The sequence below is a fragment of the Agelaius tricolor genome, unplaced genomic scaffold (genome assembly GCF_023055355.1).
Source record: "Agelaius tricolor isolate 1412-34295 unplaced genomic scaffold, bAgeTri1.0.p SCAF_25, whole genome shotgun sequence".
Lineage (NCBI taxonomy): Eukaryota > Metazoa > Chordata > Aves > Passeriformes > Icteridae > Agelaius > Agelaius tricolor.
The window spans coordinates 10,720,921-10,731,273 of NW_027269285.1; the positions used below are offsets into that span (position 1 = coordinate 10,720,921).

Sequence of the window (10,353 nt, forward strand, 5' to 3'; positions counted from 1 at the left end):
CTGTCACTACATCCCCCCCCATGTCCCTACAGAGCAATAAACCATGAGGTTTCCTGGTGGGGGTTTCCAGCCTGGATCCTGGGACCCTTTTGGGCTCCTTCCCCAGCTGCAGCATCACTGGGGACATCCTTGGGGACATCCCCCCAGTCCTATCCCTTCCCTGTCACTCCCTGCTCAGCTCTTTGGATTCCAGATCTTATCCAGCTTCCAAAGCTCGCCCTCCCCCAGGGATGGAGCTCCCCCACCTTGGGGACCTTAGTTTGGTTCAGAGAGGTGTTGAGGACAGAGGGACAGCACGGGAGGGCCATGGGCTACCCCAGCATGAGCCACCTCATTGTTCCCTGGTGCTGGTTTTACACCAAAGGCAAATCAGCTCCATGGCACCGATGGTCACACAGCTCTGTCACCTGCCTGTCACCACCCTGGCATGACAGTGGCCATGGCCACCAGGCCACTGAGGGGACACAGCACTTGGGGGCCCTGGTGACATAAGCAGGGATGGCACCAGTCCCAGGGCTGGGGGTACCCACAATGGGGTGGGGACAGCACAAAGGGGGACAACAGTACTGCCCCCATGGGGGTGAGCGAGCTGGTGGGTGCCACCACAGCCAGTGTCACAGCCCCACCCTGGGCACAGGGACCGTCCCCTCCTGCCTCAGTTTCTGCAGGAGCTCCCAGCCCCCGGGGGAGGCGAGCGATTGCCAACAGGCCGGGCAGCGAGCGGGGAAGGATTTATTGACTCACGGCTCGGGGTACATCACAGTTTGAGCTCCCTTCCCGCCTCCGCAGAGGACGTCACCTTGGACTTCCCGGGCAAAAGTGCACGGAGAGGCTTCACAGTTTGATCCCTTGGGAAAGCAGAACCGAGGCAGTGACAAATGGCAAACGCTACGTCGTATGAAAAAATAATACAAACTCTTCTCTTTAAATATCTTACAGAAAAATGAACCTGAATAAAGAGCATGAAAAGCACCGCGTGGCGCAACCCCCCAGGCCCTCCGGGGCAGGGGGACCGAGATGAGCCGCAGCCCCACGTCCCCGGGGCTGCGAGATCAGGGCTCAGCACGGGCAGCAGAGGCGCGGGGGCGGCAGGGACCGCTACGTGCCTGTCCCCGCGCCACAGGGGTGTCCCCTCGCCCGGCCGGGGGTGCCGGCAGCCCCCCGAGCCCGGGGTGCCGGCGGGAGCAGCCTCAGGGGCCGGCCGAGGGCGTTGCTACGAGGGTGCCCTGGGGGGCCGCGGGGTCCCTCCTGTGTCCAAGTGCAAGTTCACGGAAAGCCAAGGCACCGCCGCAGGGCCGCGGCTCTGTCCGGGGCAGCCCGGGGGCTCGGGCGGGGCAGCCCCGCTGTGCAAAGGGGAGGTGAGCCAGGGTGGGGGACACGGGGACGGTCCCCGCGGTGCGGCCAGCCGGGCTGGTCCTGGCGGTCAGAGCTACGGCGTGGGGGGTGCCCAGGGCCATGCGGCCCCGGGGAGAGCCAGCTCCCCGGGGTGGGCAGCGGGGCGGGGGCGCGTCCAGGGGCCCGGGGATCCAGCCCCGGGGTGAGGCAGCCCCAGGAGCGGCTGGTGGCGAGCGCAGCTCCTTCTCCCGGGGCTGCAGAGGGGTGCGGGCAGGGGCTCTACCGCGGGGCCGCGGGCAGCGCCCCCTCCCGCCGGTGCGTCTCCCCGAAGGCTCGGTCCAGCTGCTCCAGCTGCGAGCTCAGCGGCAGGTGGATCTCCAGATGCATGCGCAGCGTCTCCAGCCACTGCTCCAGCTTGGCGAAGGACGGCCTGAGCGACCAGGGGGACACGTGGCAGCTCCGCTGGCTCTGTCCCCACCCCGTTCCCTGCCCTGGGGACCCCCGGGGGTCTCCACCACCCACCGCTTCTCGGGGTCCAGGTCGCAGCAGCAGACGGCGATGGGGAAGAAGCTGGGGGGGCAGGCGGGGGGGCAGTAGCGCTCCAGGAAGCCCCGGACGTTGAGGCCGAAGTCGGTGGTGCGGGGCAGGTAATCGGGGTCGGCGCTCACCCGGCCGATGATCTGGGGGCAGCGGCGGGAACGGGCGTGCTCAGCACCAAGGGGGGACCTCAACCCCAAACAGGGACCCCTTAATCCCAAGGGGGAGATGTCCAAGCCCCAGGAGGGAGCCCAAACACAATGAAGAAATCCCAGCCCCGAGAGACCCCATCAGGGAGACCCTTAACTGAAGGAGAGAGGCCCCAACTCCAAGGGAGGACTCCAAGTCTAAGAGGGGGAATTCAAGCACAATGAGGACCTCAATCACAAAAGGGAAACCCCAACCCCAATGGGAAAATCCTTACCCTGGAGGGTAACAATGAGGACTCCAAAGCCTAGGGGGACCCCAAGTCCAAGGGAAAAGTCTCCAATCCTAAGGGAAGACTCTAAGAGACACTAAACATCCCAACCCTAAAGGGGATACCCCAGCCTTGGGGAACTGACCACAAACACCATGAGGACCCCAGCGCCCATGGCAGACCCCAGCCCCAGGGGCACTTGCCTCGCACAGGACGATGCCGAAGGAGAAGATGTCCACCTTCTCATCATAGCTCCTCCCTGCAGACACAGGGCCAGGCCATGTCACACGTCCTGTCCCAGCCCCACCACGCATCCCCTGCCTGGGGACAGAGCCCTGGCTGGCCACATTCCCCTCACCATTGATCATCTCGGGGGCCATCCAGTAGGGGTTTCCCACCACCGTGTAGCGTTTCTTGCGGTCCGGTTTCTTCAGGTTCTTGAGATGTTCGGGCTGGTTCTTCTCATCCACCATCAGCCGCGCCAGCCCAAAGTCAGCCACCACCACACTCTTGTTCTGGGGGGCACAGGGAGGGGTGAGGCCTGGGGGAGCCAACAGGGACTGAGAGCCCCAGCCAGGCTGGGGGAGGGTGGCGCCAAAGTGGGACTCACCTCCCGCACGAGGCAATTGTGAGAGTTGAGGTCGCGATGGATGATGTTCATGGAGTGGAGGTAGGCCTGTGGGAAGGGTGGGCTGAGAGCAGGGGCACTCCCATGCCATGGTCCCCCCGCTCACCAGTGCCCCTCCCACCCACCCATCCCATGGTGGCACCCACCATGCCAGCGGCGATGTCCTTGGCAAAGCTGACCCGCTGGCTCCATGGGTAGTGGCTGTCCTGGGGGGCAGGAGGGGGAATTTGTCAGGAAAAGGAAGAGGGGTCCCCCAGCCACACTGGGGCTGTGGGGTGGTGGGGGACCAACGTGCCTCCCCAGTGCTCACCATGCTCTTGATGAGACTCCTTAAGGTGCCCCCTTTGATGTACTCTGTGATGAAGTTGAGCCTCTTCTCCTTGTAGAGCACTCCGATGAACTTGAGCACGTTGGGGTGCTCCAGGCAGCGCATCACCTTCACCTGCAGGAGACCCCCCCAGCCCCATGTCCATGACACCCCAAGGCTCCCACACCCCCTGACAGAGCCGCTGCTCGCAGGCTCAGTGGGCAGGGCTGCACCCATGGGGCTTGGTCACCCCTGTCCAGGGGTTGTGCCCACGTGGGGCCAGGATCAGACAGACCCATCCCTTGTGTCCCTGCAGCCTGGGGGATTAAGGACGGGGGACCCTCACCTCTTTGAGGAAGGTCCTCTGGGTCTCCTCACCTCTTTGAGGAAGGTCCTCTGGGTCTCCTCATCGAAGCGAATCAGCTCCTTCATGACCATCACCTCACCCGTCTCCCGATGTGTCACCTGGCCGGGAGCGCAGGGACTCAGCCACCCCCCTCCATCCTGGGGAGCCGAGACCCCCACGCTCGTGCCCCCTGCCCACCTTGATGGCCTGGCCGAAGCAGCCCTTGCCCAGCACCTCCCCGTGGATGAGGTCCGAGGGACGGAAGATGCGGTGGGTGCGGGACACGACGCGCAGGGACTCGGAGCGCCCGATGTCCTTGCGCTGGGACGCGGGAGAGCCCACGGAGCCCGAGCCCGGGGACTTGTCCGTGCTGCAGCTCCTCCTGTGGGACGGATGGGCAGAGCTCAGTGTGCGGGGGGCACCCAGCAGGGGCGGGGGCAGGGGGTGGCCTTACGTGACAGCGCGCTGGCGCATGGCAGCGGGGTCCCCGCAGGGCACGGGGGCTGGCGAGCGCAGGGGGCTGCCCAGGGTGGGCAGGGGGCTGCCTGCCAGCCCTGGCTCCTGGCCCAGGGGCTCGTGGGGGTCGTGCTCGATGGTTAGCTGCAGCAGGCGGCTTGTCTCCTGGATCAGCAGGTCGATCTGCAGAGGGAAATGGCGATGGGGTGGGTTTGGGGACATGGCGGAAGTGGGACTGGCTGGGGTGTGACAGGGGGACCGTACCTCGTCCAGGGGGACATGGCCGATGGGGGTCCCGTTGATCTCCAGGATGCGGTCACCAACATGGATGGAGTTCTTCATGTCAGGGCTGATGCAGTCCGGGTCTACCCTGTGGGGACAGTGGGGTCAGACCCCCGACACTGTCACCATCAGGGGGATGTACTAGGGCACTCCCAGTGGGTGTGTCAGATCCCACTGTCACCTCCTGGACAGGGACATGCTGGCAGAGTCTCCACAAGCCACCTCAACCACACAGGGACATGCATGGTACCCAGAACCCACTCAGGTATATAAGGCAACGCCAGCATGGCCTCCACAAACCCCCCTGCAGTTGGGGACACGCCACCACGGTCCCTACAGGCCACCCCTGGACAATGCAGACAACCCAGCACTGCCCCTCCTCTCCCACCCCAAAAGGTGTCCCTGGGATGGATCCCAGGGGCAGAAGAGGCACGGGAAGCCCCAGCCCTGGGGAGGGGACGGCAGCAGAGGGGACAGGGACGCACTCTCGGACGCGCACGGTGCGTGGGTGCTCGGTGCCGCAGCCCTGGTCGATGGAGACGGAGAAGCCGCGCTTGCCATCGGAGCAGGCGGGGATGGACACGAGGGTGACGGTGTGAGGGATGCGGGAGGCCGGGGAGTCTGGCAGGATCTGCTCGATCACCGGTGTCACCACCATCTGGTAGTAGCAGTGGCCGCTGTGGGGAGCAGACAGGAGGGTGGGTGGGGCTGCCGGGACACGTCCCCCCGGCCTCCCCAGAGCAGACGTACCAGTAGAGCTTGGAGCGCTCCACCAGCGCGTACGTGTCCCCGTCCCCGATGAAGGCGTGGCAGTTGAGGCAGCTGAAGCACTCGGGGTGATACTTCTGCTCCCCAGCCACCTGTGAGCAATGCCATCAGCCCCGGGACCCCCTGTCCAGGCACCGAGGGCAGGGCCAGGGCTCAGAGGGGCCTGGGAGCACCCATGGGTGCACTGGGGCTGCGGGTAGGGCAGGCTGAGCTGTGGGATGGTGGGGACAGAAGTGCCACCAAGTTGGGGGTGACTGCAGGAACATCTCCCACCACCCTGAGCTTCTCCCCTGCATTCTCCAGTCCAAGCAAGGCCCTCCAGGGTCCTCTAAAACATAGAGGACACCTCTGACATACCCAGTGGTGCTGGGGGTCTGCACCCCTTCCCCCCTCCCCTGCTCCCCAGGAGCTCAGCCATGGCACAAGGCTCCATATCCTACCCCTGGGGACCCCATGGTGCTCACCATGACCAGCCCCTTGGTGATCTGCTCGGAGCAGCCGTGGCACAGCTCCCCGAAGCGTGCCCAGTAATCCTTCTTGCAGTACAGGCGCCCATCCTTCTCGTAGTACTGGTGGGACAGGGAGGCCCCGCACTCACAGCACCTGCGGCAGGGACAGGGACACCCTTGTCACCACATCCCCACTGTCACCCTGGGGCACAGCCAGTGCTTGCCCACTCCACAGCTCTCTGGGCAAGCTGCTTCCCTCACTGCCTATGTAGCTGCAGGGCCACTGCATCAATGTGTCACCATCCCCAGGGTGACAGCAGGTGATTCCAGGGGTGTGACAGTGCAGGCTGGGGCTGCAGGGACACGTGGGGACACTGGGGTGGACAAGGGAGGGGACATGGGGCAGGGAGAGGCATGAGGAGGGAAGCGCCAGCTCTGCATGGATGTGCCAGCCTGGACAAAGACACACAGAGGGATGTACCAGACTGGTGACAGACATGCCACCTTGGTGACAGATGTGCCAGCCTGGCACAGGCTTACAGACGGATGAGACAGACTGGTCACAAGAGTGGCAGCCTGGTCACAGAGAGAGGGACATCCCACCCTGGTGACAGATACACAGAAGGGCATGTCTCTCTATCCATGACTAGGGGGAGATGCCAGTCTGGTCACAGACATACAGAGGGAAGTCCCACCCTGGTCATGGGTCTGTCACCCTGCTCACAGATGTGACAGCCCAGTCATGGGTGCACAGAGGAACATGTCACCCTAATCATGGACAGAGGGATGTCCCACCCTGGTCACAGACACACACAGGGATGTGCCAGCCTGGTGAGGGACGTGCCAGCCTGGTCACGGATACACAGAGGGATGTGCCAGACTTGCCACGGACATGACACCGTGGTGACAGACGTGCCAGTCTGTGTGTGTCTCTGGCACAGACACACAGAGATGTCCCAGCCTGGCCACAGATGTGCCAGCCTGGCACAGTCACACAGAGAGGTGTCCCAGCCTGGTCAGAGATGTGCCAGCCTGGTCACGGACACACACAGGGACATGCCAGCCTGGTCACGGATACACAGAGAGATGTCCCACCCTGGTGACAGATGTGCCAGCCTGATCAGGGACATGCCAGCCTTGGGACAATCTGCAAGGGGCACAGGGATGGGGAGCTGCTGGGGGGGTGCAGGGGGTGACAACAGCAGGGTGTGCCCAGGGCTGCAGAGGGGCCTGTCAGTTTTGGGATACAGCACCAGGGGTGCACATCAGACTGTGCAGGAGGGGACAGGGGTACCAGAGAGGATTTGTGTGGGGTGTGGGAGTGGCTGGGGGGTGCAGAAGAGGAGACATAGAGGATTTTCTACATGGGAGTGCTGAATGGGTGCAGGGGATGCTGTGGGAGGGGTGCAGGGTGCTGCAAGGCGGGAGATCCTCTTGGGGAGGGGGTTGAGAGGGTGCAGGGGGAACTGTAGGGGATTTCCTTCGGGGGTTTGCAGCACCAGGGTGCTGTAGGGTGCAGGGTTGCTGCAGGATACTCTGCAGGGGATGCCGGGGGGTGCCCGGGGACTGTCGCAGTCCCCCCCCCCCCCCCCCCCCCGCCCCCGGCCACGCAGGTGGAATACCAACCAGCGGTGACGTCACGGCGCGGAGTTTCCCCACCCCATGACGTCACCGCGCGAGGACTCCCCCTCCGATGGCGCAGCACGAAAGCTCCCCTGGGCTGGGGGCGGGGAGGAGGAGGGAGAGGAGGAGGAGGGGGAGGAGGAGCAGCAGGGGGAGAAGGAGAGGGAAAAGGAGGGGGAAACGCACAAGGGGAAGGGGAGGGGGAGAGGGAGAAGAAGGGGAGAGGGAGAAGAGGAGGAAGGCTTTCAGCAAGCCTAGCGCTGCCGGAAGCCGCTTATCCGGGGGGACCGGATCCAGCTGCGGCCCCGCAGTGGCTTTGCTCTGGCTGACGGCCCAGAGAGGGGGAGCCGAGCATGGGGGACACAGGCTGAGCCCCCCGGAGCTCCCTGCAGAGCCCGTCCTGACCCGCTCCCACTTCAATCCCACTTCCACTCACTTGGCTCCAGCGCTCAGGACGCGGCTCTTCCTCAGCACCGCCGCCAGCATCCTCCTCCACCGACAGGGACACACCCCGGGGACAACCCTGGGCACCCCCAGCCCCGCAGGGAACCCTGTCAGGTCCCGGGCACCCCTGTGCCCCCCGAGCCGGGCCCTTTCTCCTTCTCCTTCTCGGGACTCCAACAGCTGGAGCTGCCGGGAGGGCTCGAGTGAAAGAGGAAACTGGGAGGGAGGGGGGCGGGTGACATCAGCCACACGCGCCCTGTCACCCGGCAGGAGGGGACAGCGAGGGACAGGCAGCAGAGCCCTCTGCCAGGCCCGGCCTCGGCCGGAGCACCCCCACGGGTGCCAGGAGCCACAGCCACGCCTGTCCCTGCCACGGCTGGAACGGGAGGGAGCACTGTCCTTGTCCCTGCAGAGCATCCCACTGTCCCTGATGCCATCCCAGTGTCCCTAAGGCCATCCATTCCAGTGTCCATGACACCATCCATCCCGATGCCCCTGATGCCATGCCGGTGTCCCCAGCGTCCACGCTGTCCCTGGCGGGTCCCACCTGAAGCAGTCGGCGTGCCAGTCAGCCTTCAGTGCCTGCAGGTACTGCCCATCGTAGATGCCCTGCCCACAGCTCGCACACACCGGCAGGTCGCTCCCTGCAGGCGGGGAACACGAGGGGACAGCTGTCACCCCACCAGCCGGCCCGATGAAATCCCTGTGCCCGGGGGTGAATTCCATCCCCCACCCATTGATCCCCGGACGGGTCAAGGTCGTGGCACCCATGGCCCCAGGGCTGGCAACAGGGCAGGGGTGGGATGGAGGCACAAGGTGGGTGCAGGATGGGGCAGAGGGGGCAGGATGGGGGCACATGGTGGGTGCAGGATGGGAGCAGAGGGGGCAGGATGGGGGCACAGAGTGTAGGGAGGGTGAAGAGGCGCAGGATGGGTGCACAGAGTGTAGGGAGGGTGAAGAGGGGCAGGATGGGTGCACCAAGGGATCCAGGGAGGATGGTGGGGTGTGGGATGGGTGGTGGGTGCATGGGGGGACAGCAGGATGAGTGCTGGGAGGTCCTGGGGGACACAGGGGGTGCAGGGTGGGGGATGAACGGGGGACACACAGAGGGGTGCAGAGTGGGTACTGGGGCAGGCACAGTGCAATGGGGGACACAAGGGGTGCAGAGTGGGTGATGGAGGATGCAGAAGGACACAGAGGGATGCTGGATGGGTGCTGGGGGGTGAATGGGGGGACAGAGAGGGATGCTGGAGGGGTGCTGGGGGATGCAGGAGAGCACAGAGGGGTGCAGAGAGCATGCACAGTGCGTGGGGGAACACAGGGGGTGCAGAATGGGGGACACACAGAGGGGTGCAGGGTGGCTGCAGGGGGGTGGAAGTTTTGGGGTGTGTGGGGAGGTATGAGGGGCCCAGTGAGCGCAGGGGGGAAGGAAGGCATAGCAGGGATCTGGGGGTGCAGGAGGGATGCAGGGGGATTGGGGGGTGCAGGAGGCATGCAGGCTGGAGGGGATGGGGGGTGCAGGAGGGGCACACAGAGTGTGCAGGGGGAGATGGGGAGGTGTGGGGGTGCAGGGGGGATGTGGAGGTGCAGGAGGGGATGCAGGCTGGACAGGGGGGCAGCAGGAGATGTGGGGTGCTGGGAGGGTGCAGGCAGGAATGCAGGCTGGCTGCACAGTTCTTGACAAGGAGGATGGGGGAGATTTGGGGGTGCAGGGGGGAGTGCAGTTGGGTGGCAGTACAAGGAGGAATGGGGAGATGGAGGCTGAACTGGAGGGGAACAGGGAAGATCTGGGGTGCAGAGGGGTGCAGGGTGAACAGGGGCTGCACGGGGACATTTGGGGTGCAGAGAAGATGCAGGCTGGATGGGGTGCAGGGGAATGCAGGCCAGGGGAGTGAGGTAGGGTGGGGTGCAGTGGAGGATGCAGTAGGTGCTGTGAGCTGGATGAGTGAGAGGTACAGGGGGTGATTTGTGGGTGCAAGAGGCATGCAGGATGGCTGGGGAGCGCAGGGGACGTGTGGGGGGCACGGGGGATGTAAGGTGCGGGACGGGCATTCCAGAGGGGGATGCAGAGGGGCTGTGGGGAGGTACAGGCTGGATGGGGGGACCGAGAATGTCGGGGTGCAAGGGGGACGCAGACCAGAGAGGGATGCAGTGGGGGATGCAGGGGGGGATGCGGGCACACGGGGACATTTGGGGCTGCAGGGGTGATGCGGGCTGGGTGGGGAGTGCAGGGGGCGTGCTGGGGGTGCAGGGGTGCGGGATGCAGATGCCGAGGAGGATGCAGGGGCGCGGGGACAGTGGGGAGGCCGGGGGCTGCGGGGAGGATGCGGGCAGAATGCGGGGGGCTGCGGGCCGGCGGGAGGGTCCGCAGGAGCCGGGCTGGGGGGTCCCGGGGCCCGAGCGGCGGAGGAAGCGCTGAGTCAGCCGGGGGGGCTCGGGGGGGGTCACGCACCTTCGTCCTCTCCCATAGGCTCGTCCCTCCAGGTGCAGCACAGCAGCATCAACCTCATGCAGGCGCGCAGCCGGCGCCGCGCCGCGCCGGGCCTGTGGCGGAGGCGGTGGCCGGGCCTGTGGCGGAGGCGGTGGCCGGGCCTGTGGCGGTCCCCGCGCGGGCGCAGCCCCGGTCGGGCCCCCCCGGCCCTGCCGCTGCCGCTGCGGCTCCGGGCGGCACCGCGGCGCCTGCACCGCGCCTGCGCGGCCCGAGCGGGGCGGGGCCGCGGGAGCACGGGGCGGGGCCGGGGCGGGGCCGGGCGGGTCGGA

General features: G+C 65.8%; 1 protein-coding gene across 3 annotated transcripts; it reads right to left on the bottom strand.

Moving 5' to 3' along the window:
• Positions 1 to 896: 896 nt before the first annotated feature.
• LIMK1 (LIM domain kinase 1) lies at positions 897 to 10,299 on the bottom strand. 3 transcript variants are annotated; one of them, XM_071447611.1, is made up of 17 exons: positions 10,046 to 10,299; positions 8,141 to 8,237; positions 7,586 to 7,672; positions 5,542 to 5,680; positions 5,060 to 5,169; positions 4,795 to 4,986; positions 4,292 to 4,397; positions 4,026 to 4,210; positions 3,770 to 3,953; positions 3,604 to 3,690; positions 3,229 to 3,360; positions 3,065 to 3,124; positions 2,901 to 2,966; positions 2,649 to 2,805; positions 2,494 to 2,549; positions 1,858 to 2,015; positions 897 to 1,765 (listed from the first exon to the last, which is right to left on the bottom strand). In XM_071447611.1, the coding sequence occupies exons 1-17, from the start codon at positions 10,101 to 10,103 to the stop codon at positions 1,615 to 1,617; spliced, it is 2,025 nt and encodes a 674-aa protein (XP_071303712.1). In that variant the 5' UTR covers positions 10,104 to 10,299; the 3' UTR covers positions 897 to 1,614. The 3 variants fall into 3 exon arrangements, with proteins under 3 accessions (XP_071303712.1, XP_071303711.1, XP_071303710.1); XM_071447610.1 differs by lacking the exon at positions 7,586 to 7,672 and having other exon boundaries at positions 10,046 to 10,298; XM_071447609.1 differs by lacking the exons at positions 8,141 to 8,237; positions 10,046 to 10,299 and having other exon boundaries at positions 7,586 to 7,806.
• Between the last annotated feature and the right edge of the window lie 54 nt (positions 10,300 to 10,353).